The sequence below is a fragment of the Diuraphis noxia genome, unplaced genomic scaffold, assembly GCF_037042655.1.
Source record: "Diuraphis noxia isolate RWA-SAM2 unplaced genomic scaffold, SU_Dnox_SAM2 contig0002, whole genome shotgun sequence".
Lineage (NCBI taxonomy): Eukaryota > Metazoa > Arthropoda > Insecta > Hemiptera > Aphididae > Diuraphis > Diuraphis noxia.
In genome coordinates, this window is record NW_028301712.1 from 69,321,605 (window position 1) to 69,337,155 (window position 15,551).

The 15,551-nt window shown below is 30.7% G+C and overlaps 1 protein-coding gene across 2 annotated transcripts; it reads left to right on the top strand.

Moving 5' to 3' along the window:
• The first annotated feature begins 3,558 nt into the window (after positions 1–3,558).
• LOC107172651 (glutathione hydrolase 1 proenzyme-like) lies at positions 3,559–15,551 on the top strand. Of its 2 annotated transcripts, none has more exons than XM_015522947.2 (11): positions 3,559–3,806; positions 4,534–4,725; positions 4,829–5,038; positions 5,213–5,433; positions 6,161–6,356; positions 8,375–8,575; positions 13,199–13,427; positions 13,963–14,153; positions 14,247–14,487; positions 14,969–15,082; positions 15,191–15,551. In XM_015522947.2, exons 1-11 carry the CDS (start codon positions 3,793–3,795, stop codon positions 15,338–15,340), a joined length of 1,959 nt encoding a protein of 652 aa, XP_015378433.2. In that variant the 5' UTR covers positions 3,559–3,792; the 3' UTR covers positions 15,341–15,551. The 2 variants fall into 2 exon arrangements, with proteins under 2 accessions (XP_015378433.2, XP_089076426.1); XM_089220300.1 differs by having other exon boundaries at positions 6,185–6,356.

Below are 15,551 nucleotides of genomic sequence, written 5' to 3' on the forward strand. Positions count from 1 at the left end.
TTAAAATTATTAAGACAATTTCCAATCTGTATACAATATTATTACAACAAGTAACTTTGATATTTACAATTAAGATTAAAACGACATGAGTAACGTGTAGAGGAAAAACCCATAGGTAATATCTCTTTTACTAATTTAATAGGTTTCTACATCATTTTAGTTCAGTTAATCTATTTTTTTGGGAGGGTGACGGTGGACATGCGGGATATTAAAGTGTTGGTATGCGTTCTTAGATTTTGATGGAAGCGTTAGTACATTATTTTGGCTAGTTGAGTGGTAGTACTTATTTTTAAGTCGTTGTGGAGAAATACATTTGAAACATATCTCTGGGCTTGTGTTAGTAGCCTCGGTGCTTAAATTAACTTAACTATTGAAAAAGATACTGAAGTTAAAAATGGAAGCATTTCGACTACTATTCGGAGTAAACAAACACAAACAAATTCTTACTACATTAATAGTTACAAAGTTTTTTTTTTTTTTTTTTTTTTTCAAAGTTTATTAAGGCTTCAACAACACAGGTTTTTAGCCTACTTTAGTTAAAATTTATACAAGAAAAAGAAAGGAAAATATATATATGTATACATTAAATTTTGGAATACATTTTACTACATTATTATAGTTATTTTTTACAATGGGTATTTAGTGTTTATATTATGGAAAAATGTACTGATTGCAACTGTGTTTTCATCTTTGAAGGCTTGATAGAGTGATGCTGGATTTTGGAGTATCTTGCGTGCTTCAGTGAATTTGGGGCAGATGATTATGATATGTTCAATTGATAGAGTTACGTTGCAAGTATCGCATATGGGTGCTGGTTCTTTTTTTATGAGATGTACATGGGTTAAGAAAGAGTGGCCTATTTTGGCTCGAGTAATTGTTACTTCGTCTTTTCTTTTTGTGCCGGGAGGATAGTTTAATTTCTTGACGAGTATTTTAGTATTTCTCAATTTGTTGGTAAGGGGAATATTTTCCCAAAAAAGTTGCCATTCTTCCATTATTTTCCAATGGATTGTGCTGAAGATTTCAAATGAGGACGTATAGTTGATTTTAATGGACTGTGGAGATGTAATGGCTTCATAGGCTGATGTGTCTGCTTTTTCGTTTCCGGGTATCCCGATGTGTGAGGGGACCCACATGAAACATGTGGGGGTTTACAAAGTTTCTTTATATTAAACTAACTAGATTTAGTAAAATATATTAAATTAATATATAGCACAAATTATTTAAAAAAACTGCATAAGTGGTATGGAGTCGATATACTCGTAAAACACGGATACCTATATAATCTTACCTAAATCTTACTTTATTATTGACAGTGGTTGAATTGGGGGGGGGCGCGGGGGGATGGAGTCCCACTTCTATTTTAAAAATATTTTAGCGTACCCCTTCTAATTTCTTTTAATGGGACGCTGGGGACGGGAATCATTTTAAAAATTGTACTAAATTAATGGAAATATTTTTTATTTTATTTTAATGTTGTTGTTTATCACTGTTATCACTTATCACCTATCAGTGCAAAAAGAATAACGATCATGATTTGTGGCTAAAATATAATAGGTATGATAAAGGTATAATGTTGCAATTTCAACTATTGCTGTATCTTCATCTGAATGTGAAAGATCATTTAGTTCCATGAACAACATAATAACGCCTAAAAGAAACGTACTAACTTCTGAACACATAGCATCATTAGTGTTTATTAGTTGTGTTGGACCACCTGTTCAATTGTTTAAACCAGACCACTATGTAAAAAGTTGGATTAAAATGGGTAAAAGAAGTGTAGAAGAAACAAGATGTCCAAAACGAGACGAACATGACATAGATCATTCCTATAAACATTTATGGGCATATTTAAATTTATAAAACAAATAACAATTATTATTATGTATTTTACAATATTTTATTTTTAATTTTTAAATAAAAATGAATATTTGTTTATTGTTGTATGGTATAAAATGTCATTGTAGTGGGGGGGGGGGCATATGCTACCACTTAACAGTAAGACATTTAAATGTTCGGGGACGCACATATCTTTTATACTTTTGCATCCCCCTTCTATTTTTTTTCCAATTCAATAGCACTGATTATTGACTTATCATTCGTATGTATAATGCACACAGCGCTCCTCAAAAGGGATGCGCATTAAAATTTGGAGTAGAGGGGCTAAGCTATTTTAGGGACACGTTGAAATGAATTTGTAATGTATGAAATTTTAAAATATTGATAGGAATATTTATTTCCAATTAAATACAATTTTTTAGAGTTTGCAAAAATATTTAGTTCAGAGGCCCAAAATTTTAAGTGGGTAACCTAAATGCATTTGATGTTTAAAAGTCAATAAATACCTATGTTCAGATTGTAGGAACTTGCTTATCATTATATGTAAATCAACAAACATTTAAATATTTTTCAAACGATTTATTTATCATTAGAAAAAAAATAATAATCATAAATCTTAGAATTAGAAAAGCTTAAAGTGGAAATGTTTTAATGGGTACTTATTTTATAAGTCAATAGCCTAACCTTGAATTTAAATATGTGCAGATGAATCATTTTTGTCTCAAAAATTTAACTATAATCATGATTATTATACAGTGTTCGGTATGTGCTTCGCTATTGCAAGATTTCTCAGATATTAATTTGCTATTTATCTTCTGGATGTTTAATACACCCAGTATTAATAGTAATAATAAGTACACAAAACTTATGAAAATTCATAAGTTTTTCTTTTTAATTCTAAGATTTGAGAATTTAATACAAGGCTCATAATATATTTTTACAATAGCAGTTGAAAAATAAAATAAATATATAGCCACAATTTTTTTTTTACATGCATTCAAATTTTAATTTTGAGAACATACCTAAAAATCACAAAAATTCGTAAATTATTTTATCCTAGAAATTCATAAAAAAATTTCTTTTTAAATCTAAGATTTGAAAATGTTTAATAATCTATAATACATATATCCTAGACAGATAAACCGTCTCCGTTCAGAATCGTTTTTCGTATACAATGATACCTATCATTGCATTCAAATTTAACCTACCCTAGTCAGAGTTCCATCCCACCCCCAATTAAAGCAGAGCGATACCCACTTACCCGCTTTTTTTATTTTTTTATTTGCATTTTGTAAAATCGTAGTTATAGTAAATATTAAATATAAATAATTATTTATATTATTCTGAATGTTAAATTATCATATAAATAATTATTAATGATAGATACATAATCTGTAGTTCAAAACGCAACTATTTCAAATGTCTTAGTATAATATGCTTAAATAAGTTTTATTATCTATATTAATCACTGTACTTGCCAAACTTCTTTAGGTTATTTTTTAAACCGGTTTAATTTATAATGAAAATATACGATAATATTACGATTAGTATAATTCAATTTAGCATTATCAATGTAAATGTCAAGTATTTCAACATAAATATATATTATTTATTACCTATATTTGTACTCTTCAGTCGTCTTTAGATTAGGTTTTCGATTGGTTTGTTATTAACAAAAATATTTACTTGCCGTTTAGTATTCGTTTCACTACGAGTTTCATAATTATAAATAACCCGATTAAACTCAGTATTTTATGTTAGAGATCAGTGGCATTGTTTCTAATTTTCTATTTATTATTACTGTTGTTTTAAATTTAAAAGAATTTTAATATTTGTTCTACCAATACGCTTAAAATAATAAGAAGTAGTAAATATTATTACCCCTCGAGTGTTCATATTGTTATCAAATTTTTGTCATCGAATTTATGTTTGTACAATACAAAGCCAAACACAATGCATGTGACTTTGTAAGTTTATTTTACTCTTATTATAAAATTTAAAGAAATATATACTACCACTAGCCAAATAAATAATAATTAATTAGTTTTGTGATATACTAAGTATTATGATACTCATAATATGAGCCCAGAATCCCACGATTTTATTTGAACGTTAATCGACCGTTCATGTCCGTTCATGACCTTCATTGTAATAACTTATAATTATCGCGATTTCTTGTTTGTAATATAAAATTTTTCTTATATTATTAATAATAATTATACTTCAAATGAAAAGTTTTCTTTGGCTAGCTTGTTTAGAATTTAACATCTATACTTCGGGTACAATTTTCATAACAAAAAAATCCATGAAAGTTTGCAGCAATTCTTAAATTTATTAATTTTGCACTTAAATTTGGTTGAACTACCAATATCCATACAAAAAATAGGCAAAAATAATAAGTGGTTGCCGTTCAAGAAAATGAAAGTTACACTGCGCATGCGCATGTTTAATTAAATTAAACAAATTCAAAGATCATAAAAATGGGTATTTTTATATCATAACAATCAACTATTGGAACAGAATTCAAATTGCAAGGCTCTACTTAAAGATATTGAGTGTTCTCAAATATTGGTAGATTATTATGTTGGGGCAGATAATTTCCACTATGAACTGTTAAGCTGTTATGTTATGCTGTCATAGTTTTTGCGTTTATGTCTATATAATTGTTTATTTATGATTACAATCAAAACATAGTCGCCTTGTTCAAGTGGGATTGGTGATGCTGACTGTCATAATTTCATTCCAAGTCGTATACCAGGAATACTTGGAGAACAATTCTGTCGGCAAAATCTCTAACCTAAAATTCGAGTTTCCACCGCCAAGTATGTTGAGATCAGTCTCGTTCAACAAGGTCGGAAACGTAACCAACGTCGAACCATTCACACAGTAAGTAGTGTAATGATAGATGACATATTTTTTTAATCAAATTGCGATCGACATTATTATTAATTAGTCTCACACTGGAACGATATTTATTGTTTTTCTTCAGATTTAAATCAAAGAGTTGCCTGTTCCTAGTAGCACTGATAATACTAATTATCATAGTTTCGTTCTTAGTCTTGTATCTAGAACCACATACTACCGACCACAAAATTAATGATCTGGAACCTCAGGTACCACTGCAGTCAAGTATGCCAGCTGGATTGTATAATAAAGTCGGAATCGTTTGCAACGGTGAGCCATGCTCACAAATCGGAGTGTAATAAAATTATTAAAATCACAAAAATATTGCCAAAATTTGGATTTTTCTTTAAAATTTAATATTAAAATTAATCTTTAATGCTCTTTTTTATGCTTTAAAAAGTTATAATTTTTAAAAATAACCATAAATTGATCACATTTAATTTGCTCGATTCCGATTGTTTTACAAAAGGGATGTTATGTCAAGGGGAGGAAATGCCGTAGATGCCGCGATAGCTACAATGCTATGTGACAGTGTTCTATGTCCAGAATACTTGGGAATTGGTGGAGGTTTTTTAATGAGCATCTACCATGCAACTACCAAAAAAGTAATCACGATCAATGCACGAGAAACAGCTCCAGCCGCAGCAAGTACTTCGATGTTTGTAAAAGACCCCAAAAAATCAATGCTTGGTGAGTACACTACAATATTTAGGCACATTTAAAAAAGAATACTTAGGTGATAGATTTATTGAAATTATAATAAATTGTGTACTTTGATTATACTTTTTTTGGTCTTGTAGAAAATACAGTAGGAATTTAGACTTAAATATCCCGACAAATCTATTTACGGTACGTAGGTACTAAAACCTTAAATACGGTTAAGTTGAGCTAATATTGTTAACTCATTAATTGAGTAAATATTGAAAGTATAAGTTAAATGTGTGTAAAAAGGAAAATTTATTGTACTTGACCGATCTTAATTAAAATTTTACGGCTTGTAATCAGAAATGAAAAACAGTGAATAGCTTAATATCTATGTAATTTTATTTACGAGCTTATTTGTTTTCATAAGCTCAGAGCCGAAGATGATAAGGAAAAAGGTTATAAAGCATTTAAATTAATTTGTATATTATTAAAATTACCTCTATAAATTAAATATTTAGGTGAGAAAAAGTAATTATAGTTATGTTGAAAAATTCATAACAAAAACAAATAATTTGCTAAATAAATTTTATTTTTGATCTATTATTTAAATTATGCGTAATGTCGTAGAACAATGGATTTCGTGTATATTGATGATAAACGCATGAATAATTATTTATGCTTTAGAATTCGGAACTAACCAAATTTTACTAAATAAAATCTATGTATTTATTGTTCATACAAAAAAATTTTTTAACTAACAAAATATGTGAAGGAGGATTGGCAATCGCGGTTCCAGGAGCGCTAAAAGGCTACTCGGCTATATATAAATTATACGGTGGTGGTGTTCCCTGGGATTTTGTATTCGAGCCAGCTATAAAATTATGCGAAGATGGTATAGATATCAGTGAACGTCTAGAGAAAAACATGAAGAACAATCAAGATATGATTAAGAATGATCCAGCGCTAAGGTACATTTTTTGTTTTTTAGGATAAAATATATAACCAATATTTTAGGCATAATAAATAAATGTAAGAAAACAATTGAACATAATATATAATATGAGGAAAGGCCACCAAATGATGACACCTTCTATTTAATTATTCAGTTTTGTTTATTTTTAATTTCATATTCTTTTGTTTCAACGTAATTCATTTCTTCATAATTGACGTTTAAGTTATCTTGGCCCTTGGGCACCTAACTAGAATTGGAAGGTATGACAAGTTCTTGATGAGTGGATTTGAATGAGAAGATAGCCGGTTATGAAATTTTTCACAGAAATATTTCGTCAAGATTTGATTTTTAAGCTACAATTTATTTGTCGAGTATGGTTTAGTATATGTGGAAGAGCATTTATTAACTTTCTTAAAATTATATTTTTAATAACTTGTATCCTTCTTATATTGGACATTTTAGTATTTTTTTCTAGCTCTTATTAATGTGCTATATATTTTTGATGAAATATTTAACTTGAAAATCAAATTTAATGCATTTTATTCAACAAAATAAGGTAATTAATTATTAATTTAAATAATTAATACAATTCAGTTACGTGCAGTTATAACCTCAAATGTATGTATCAACAACACTTAGATACTAGTAACGATTACACGCAAGGGAAAATAAGTTGTTAATAACTCGTATCTACACTAAATAATCTAATAACAATAACAAATTAGTGTTTGTTATGTATAAATTTGTAAGTATAACTTTAAAACTTAATTCAGTATCAAAAGTTGCTAACATTTTTAAACTTTTCAAAATTAAACAGTTTTTTGGTCTTCCTGTAAAATTGTACTTTTGGAGATACGGGTTGTTGCTGTTGGGATAACGATATCTGGAGTGCGTATATGTTCAGATGTGTTTTGATAAGGTTTTGTACACGAAAAGTTTGATATTAATGGGGGTGACTTTGTTACTAATTACACGCTTAAGCTTTCGTAGCCGACTTTTTAGGGATAATCTGTTTTCGCTTTAATGTTGAGTTCAAGTTAGACCAAAGTATTTTAGTATGGAGAAGTAGGGATACAGATGATAGCTAGGTACATTTCTTTGTTTTATACTTTAATATCTATGTATATATGCACTTATATGTTACAGCTGTATGTATTATGTATAAACATAGTATGCACTGTACAGTGTACATATATATATATATATATAGATAAATAACTAATATGATGGTGTTTTTGTAGGGCATACGTGGGTTGTGGCCTTGTGGGTATATGGCGTAAACCTATTTACTATTTTGTGAATTAGCGTATACTCTGTAAAAATTGTACAAATGCGAATGTATGCGATCGTACCTATACCTTATTATTTTTTTTTTTTAACTAAGCAATTAGTATTAGGTATGTAATGTAGTTTATTGCCATATGAAATTTATCAATCATCTATAAGTTAGAACCGCGTAACAATTAATTAATATTGGTTATTATCACGTTTAAGTGTATCTATAATAATTGATATAGTTAATCATCGTCCACGTGACCGACAACCATGGTTATTGCAATTTTATTGATAAAAGCATGTTCAAATTCCCACTATAACAAAATATCTAATAGTAATTTCCAAGAGAATTATCAAGAGTCAAATATTATAAGATGTTAAATCTGACTGGTGAAATAGTTAATAATAATTAATAACACTTGTAGGCAAATAAATATAAATGAACAAAACTGGTTTATAAAAGATGTATTTTTGTAAAGTTTACACGAATTTGTGAATGTATTCCGTAAAAGCTTTGTAAAATAATTGTTTACAAATAAATCCAGCGGCTTTTTGAATCCGATTAGCTGTGTAGTATTTATAAAATTATGATATTCGTTGTATACCTGCATTATTGCTTTAAATTTATAAAATGAAGGTCATTTTAATTTTGTTACGAAAGTACCACTGCTAACACTAGTTAATACTTTGTAATTCCTGTAACCAAACTTTAAAGTTTAGACACTTTAGTTATTCAATGAAATGAAATATTGTTTTTAGAGAATCATTTTACGATGAAGAATCTAATAGAGTTAAAACTCTTGGACAAATTTACAAGTTACCTAAATTAGCAGAAACTCTGAAAACAATAGCGAAAGAAGGTGTGGATGCATTTTATAATGGTTCATTGACGTCTAAAGTGTTAGAAGATTTAAAAAAAGTAGAAAGTATAATCACCAAAGAAGATTTAGCAAATTATAAGTGAGTATAGCTTATTTAGTACGTTGGTGTCTTAGATTTTTAATTTGTTGTTAGAAATTTTGTTAACAAAATGATTAAGTTTTTAATCTTGAATAAGTATTAAAGCTCTAGTTCGGTCGCAGCGCTCAATATGAACGCACGTACTTCGCACTAAGTTCGTTCCGTTATCTCTGTCGTACGTTCGTTAAACGATTTTATTGTCAACAATCGGTAGTTATAGACCTACAAATGAGCCAGTTGACTCGTTTGGCCAAGGTTGGCGATAATTACGTCTTTGAGAAAATTCCGGATCCGAGTATGTGGCCCGTTTCGCCACTTAATTCTACTAACTCAAAACATTCGAAACGCAATAGTAGTATGTTTTGGTAGGTTCTGTGCCCCCCGCAAATCTGGAGAATCTGGCTACCGCACCCAGCCTATAGATCTATGCTTTCGCGGCCATGCTCGGCCATGCCCCCTCCCATCCATGTCTTTCACTTACGTGTCCTTCCCCTCTCATCAATGCCTTTCACTTCTGTCCCCCTCCCATCCCATCTATACCTATAACTTACCCCCCCCCCTCCTAAAAATCCTCTTTCATCAGAATATTTTAGATATAAATAAATCGGAGTAGTGTCTACAATATACTCAGTAGTGATACAAAACGGAGTTGAGATGTTTTAAACATTTTGTTTTAAACACTTGTTTAAAACATGTTTAAAATATCTAAATTAATCAAACACGGACTTTTATTTAAAACGTTTAAAACAAATGATTTAAACATCATAAAAAAAACAATTGTTTAAAACAGAAAAATATAATTGATAATTCATGATAATTTATATAATTTAAATTGGAAATAAATAAACAATTTAAACAAAATAAAGATGAATAAAATTGACAATTATGTCCGAGATTATGTCTTATATATTGTATTATTATTTATTAATATAACTTGAAATAACATTTCATAACAAATCTTCTAATTAATATAAAATGACATAGGTAAGAATAAATAACATAATAATCAATAATTAGTTGTCCTCCAACAAAAATAAAAATAAAAATTATAGCTGTACTAATTCTAATGAGATCCAATGTAAGTAGACATCAGAATGTCGCATCGTGTTAGGTTATATTATTGCCTATTGGTAACTGACATATTTTAAGTGGACAAATACCAATAAATGAATAAAGTATACAATTTTCTAATTGTTACTTATACAGGGTGTTTCACGATGTACTGACAATTGCAATAACATTTGATCTATTTAACATTTTTTACTTTTTTTTTTAAATATAAATTGTCGTCTGCGCTACATTTAAAATATTTTTCGATTTTTTTAAAACATTTTGTATGTAAAATTAAAAATTAAAAATTTGCTATTTGATACTTAAAAAAATCAAGATAGCTATTTTGTAAATCCAATTTTTAGAAAAAATATGGTGTTCAAAAGTTTTACTAAGGTTGAATCAATAATTTTTAAACAATTTTTAAAGTTTGTTTAAATTCAAATTTATTTCTTATTTATCAGTACTACAACGATTATCGATTTTGAATTATTTTTTTCCGAGAAATTTGGTATCACGAATAATAAAAAAAATATGATACTAAACAGTAATACAATATTAGGTACAATTGGTACAATGTACAATCAATACGTACGTATGCGAACACGTGATTCATATTTCGATGCTTGTCAAGAAAATATTATTTGGTGTTAACACGTTAAGTGCTTATAAAATAGTAATTTATGCGTAATAATATAATATCAATATTAATTATAAGTATACAAAAATAATATGATCATTGAATATTATTCAAAAATGACTGACCAGTTACCACCTCCACATGCGCTGGACTTCAATATTACTGTAATAATTTTGACAGTTATTCATCCAGCAAATAAATGCAAATTTCATTAGCAAAATTCATATTTTGTTTTAAACTCGATGAAATCATGTTTAAAACAGTTTAAAAAATCATTTAAAAAAACATGTTTTAAACAAAAAAAAACATGTTTTAAACGATTAAAACAGTTTTTTGATTTTTTTAAAAAAATCATGTTTTTTATCAACTCTATAATATTTATTATTACAAACACTTAACCGTCAAGTCGTTTTTCTCATTTTATTATCTATTTAAAATAATTTTTACACTATTTTAAAAAGAAAATTTACAAGTGTTTTTGAACATGGCTGGTTGTTTGCCTGACAGTACCGTTCACTGGCCTGGACTAACCCTCCCCTGATCCCCTGTTCCTCGAACAAGACCATGTTGTAATCGGTTAGCAACCCAAACGAAACTCCTGTATACCTCAACATTGCGTCGAACGTAAACCCTGGAGCTGTATAATAATACACGGCGTCGAGGTTGTACGTTGACATGCAGAGGTCGCAGAAGTTCTCCATCACGTCGGCCAGAAGGAGAACGTCAACCTTCAGGTATAGGTCGCTGTAGTCACCGAGGGTCTTGCAATTGAAATGCTCCCATACCTCCGTCGCGTGCACGTAGTCCCCATCACTTACATGCTTTTCAGTTAGCATGCTGTAAAACTCACGTTTCGGCGGTAGGGAGGTCTCCTCGAGCCTCGACCATTTGTCGGTATACTCGTACGGAAACACACCCTTTCTCGTTACGAGTGGCATGTTAGCGGGTTGGAATACCTTGGCGGTCTCACGGAACTTTTCAAACACACCGGGATTCGTTAGGAGGTTACCGACCAACTCTGCTAAGCTCGAGATGATAAACCGACACGAGTCCAAGAACCTCACACTAATGTCAGGCATGACACGCTTCGAGAACGAGATGTAGTTCTCTTCACTGTTGAGAATGACCGTTATCGACTCCTTATCGTAACCAAGTTCGGTTACGATAAAGTGCGCGTCATATTTCGAGAGATTGTGTAGAAAGCATGTTGAAAACTTGGGTGTGACCAGCTTGAGGTTACACTGAGAGCTGAGAGCAGAGCGTATGTCTCAGTCGTCCCGATAGATGACAGTGGTCTGGTACTTTACACCTGGTCTCGGTGAATGGTAATTTACACATATCACACACACTCTTCACGTTATGTTCACGTATCGTAAATCGTCGGGCGATTCCGAACCGCGATATATGACCGGTGTCTGCGGTATGTCGTATTTCTCCAACAATTCTACAGGCACGTTCTCAGCCGCCTTGACAAAGTACCCGTAGCTCATCGGGTGATGTGTGTGTATTCCGTCAGTGCTCGCCCCCACACGCTCCGTCTGTTTTTCAATAAGGGCTTCAAAATCAGCGTATATCACAAACGGATGATGTTGCATGCTACCCCACCCGTTAAACTTGAGCACTTCCCTCTCCTTAGGCATAACTGGTAAAATCGGTTTATTCGGTCCGCATAACCTCATGTGTTGTTGGAGTGCCTCATTACCACGCAATTTATTTTTTTTAACCCGCTCATCGAAAGAGGTGAACCACCTCGTACAGATAAAAAGCCGGCTTTCATGTGATGTTTTCTGACTCCGTACCAGCCGTGAAAAATTAGATATGTATGTATAGTGCATCCTTTCCAAACCTTCAATCACGAGAAGGTCGAAATGATCTTCCTTCTCGTTCTCAATAACCTTGATTGGATACACTACATCCTCCTTACCTCAGTTTTCCATCCTTACTATCTTACCTCCCTTACCCACTTTACCAAGTTTCAATCCATATACATTTACCGACACCACCTTATTCTGTCGTTCAAATATATCGATTTCCGATATTGAAGTTGGGGAGGATAATTCGGAAAAATCGTATCGATGCTCCTCATTATAATAATTTTTCCCTACATGATTATGGTGACCTACTGGAACATGTTTGGCTCGAATAGACCACTTGAAACAGTCGTCATCGATGTTCATTGGATTTATGACGGCCTTTTTCCGTATGATGTTTTCAGGGAGTGGAATATACGAAGACCCCCCAAGAGGGGTATGTTCATAAATATCTAGCAGCAAGCCATCGATAGTGGATAGGGTGAAGCCCGACCCTTTTTTCATATACCTGTCCTCCTCAGACATTAGGGCCGCGAAGTCCTCCTCAATCATAGCACTCACATCACTATGAACATACACCTCCCTCGACACGGTTTTAAAAGCCCTATCCTCGGCAGGTAATTCTCTGTGTGCATATACGGCCTCCAACTTTAAATTATATTTGATCGGGTTAATATGCACACAATAATTGATTTTATCAATCAACTCGAGTTTAATCGATTTTAAAAACACATGATAACTCACACAGTTCTCGGTATTAACTCTATAATACCATACTACAGTCCTATCTAGCGAAGAGTCAATTCTCTAATCAGTCCTCTAATTACTCTCTTCTCTTCAGTTCTTTACACATTAATCCCCAAAACTTCTTTATCTCCATAGCTATTTCTGTAAAAATTTCCCTTATAACATAATAGTAATGTTATTTCATTATCTGTCTAAATAGTATATACCTTATCTAACTTATTGCTTTCTTATTATTTATAATGTACAATATTTTATTTATAAATGTATGATATATAATTGTTGAGCTGTAATAGTTTCTGACTAAAAGCTAAAAAAGAAAAAAAAAGTATTAAAGCATTGCAACTCAATAAAAATAAATAATTGCCATGTTATCAGTGTTGAAATAGAAGAATCTTTTCCCGTTAAGTTGAAAAGTGGACATACAATACACACAGGACCACCACCTAGTTCTGGTATAATATTAGCTTACATACTCCGTCTGTTGGATGGCATTTTACCAGCGCCGAACGCAGGCTTGGACGCTCATCGATTGGTAGAAGCTTTCAAATTTGGTTACGGTGAGAGAACCTATTTAGGAGATCAAACATTTGTAGACGTGTCACAGGTACACAATATGTTGACACGTCAAAATATCCCTGACTAAATATTCCTAAACCAAAATATCCTCACAAATGTATTCCATGACAAAATATCCTGCGTAACTATTAATTAAAAATTTAAACCTTTTTATACAAGTTAGGTACATAATGATATTAATATATTTATATAATACAAAAAATTAGTTAAAACATTTTAAAAAATATTATATTGAAATGGTATGTTTCTTGCCTTTTGATGAATTCTAGCATTTTTTAATTAAATAAAAAGTGTTAGTTATGTAATTCGATTTAAGGCTGTAAACGACACGCACTGCTGGTAATGATATGAAATGAAACACTATAATAACATTATCAAAAAAAGGAATAATACTATATTAGATTAAGTGCGATTATTTTATTACTTCTAATCGCAACAGTTATTATATTTTGTCGGGGATATTTTGACTAACCGTCACAGGTACACAATATCATGTATGAACGAGTTCATATATGAACAAAATATATTTTATTACATTTGAATGTAATGATTTTTTTTTTTAGATTTATGATAAAGTCAAATCGGATCGTTACATGGATAGTGTACGTTGTAAAATGTCTGACACTTTTACTTCATCAGATCCTAAATATTACGGCGCTGACTTTCATATGCCAGAGAATAACGGGACTGCTAACATAGTGGTAACGGATTCATCGGGAACTACTGTCGTGTGCACTAGTACACTAAACACATTGTGAGGAATAATAATTTATAATCTAAAACCGTTTAATTGGTTCGCGTAAACTATCGCAATTCTCGTAATGTATTGAGTTTGTGTTTGATTTAGTTTCGGATGTGGATTCATGTCTCCCAGCACTGGTATCATTTTTAATAACCAAATGAATGATTTTTCTTCTCCGGAAGTTGTAAACAACTATGGAATTCCGTCTTCACCAGCCAATTTCATAGCACCAGGCAAACGACCAATGTCTTCAATGTGCCCGACTATAATTACCGACAAAAATGACAATCTTGTTCTTGCTATTGGAGGATCGGGTGGATCAAAAATCACTATTACGATTGCCTATGTATGAATTATTTTACTACTATATTAAAACATTATCCAGTTTTGGGGGTTTAAGATAATTTTAGATATCTTTTTCAATACCTTTCTCTTTAGAAATGTAATGGTCTTATAAATATAAGTACTCTGCAGTACTCTATTAATAAATATGATCAACAAGTTTTAAATATTTTAATTTCAATATTCAGACAGCAAAAATTTCGTACTAATATAATTGGCTTCGTATATTTTTCACACTGTTTTGTGAAATAGTTTTTTTGCTTAAATAATTATACTTACATGAGCATAGTAATCTTAAAATTCATAAATATTGAGGTCATTATTAACAGCTTTTATTTTCAATAAATTTGTTCAAATATATTTATTCTTAACCATCAGACTTATTAATACCTTACACACAACTAAGCTAGCTATAATTATTTACGCTATTTTTGATATTTGAGTGTAAGTAGAAAAAACATTTATTTACTTTTTATTTTATCCAGGTTTTAGCCCTTAAATTGTGGTACAATATGACATTAAAAGAAGCGATAGACAAGCCTAGAATTTATCACCAACTTGTTCCTATGACAATTCTATATGAAGACGGCACGACAAAGGTGATTGTAGAAATATAATGCAATATAATGAGATTAAATAATATAGCGATACATCGATATTCAACAAAACATTTTGGCATTTTTTAACTATCTGTTTATTTATTTTAGGACGTTGTTCAAAAACTTAAAGATATTGGTCATCCTGTGATAAGATTAAATAATGTCGTTTCAGCAGCAACAGCTATTGAAAAATCAGCAGCAGGAATGATTGTAGCTATGCCAGATTTCCGTCGACCAGGAAATTCATGTGGATATTAATGCGATAAATTCTGACTAAATTAATTGATCTTATTTTAAAAACATTATTGTATATTTTGTAAGCTAGTTTAACAATTATTTTTTTGAAGCTTTTTATCTTGCTCAGTGCTTTCATTATTAAGTTTGTTTTTGTATTCAAATAGTATAATATAATATTTTAGGTTATTTTATATATAGCCTGTATTATAATAAAACAAAGTAATAATATACA

What these genes read in the sequence shown, in the direction of transcription:
- LOC107172651 (XM_015522947.2), top strand. An exon ending in CCCCAAAAAATCAATGCTTG is followed by an intron (nt 5,434 to 6,160) that starts GTGAGTACACTA and finishes AAATATGTGAAG; the next exon opens with GAGGATTGGCAATCGCGGTT. An exon ending in AAGAATGATCCAGCGCTAAG is followed by an intron (nt 6,357 to 8,374) that starts GTACATTTTTTG and finishes TATTGTTTTTAG; the next exon opens with AGAATCATTTTACGATGAAG.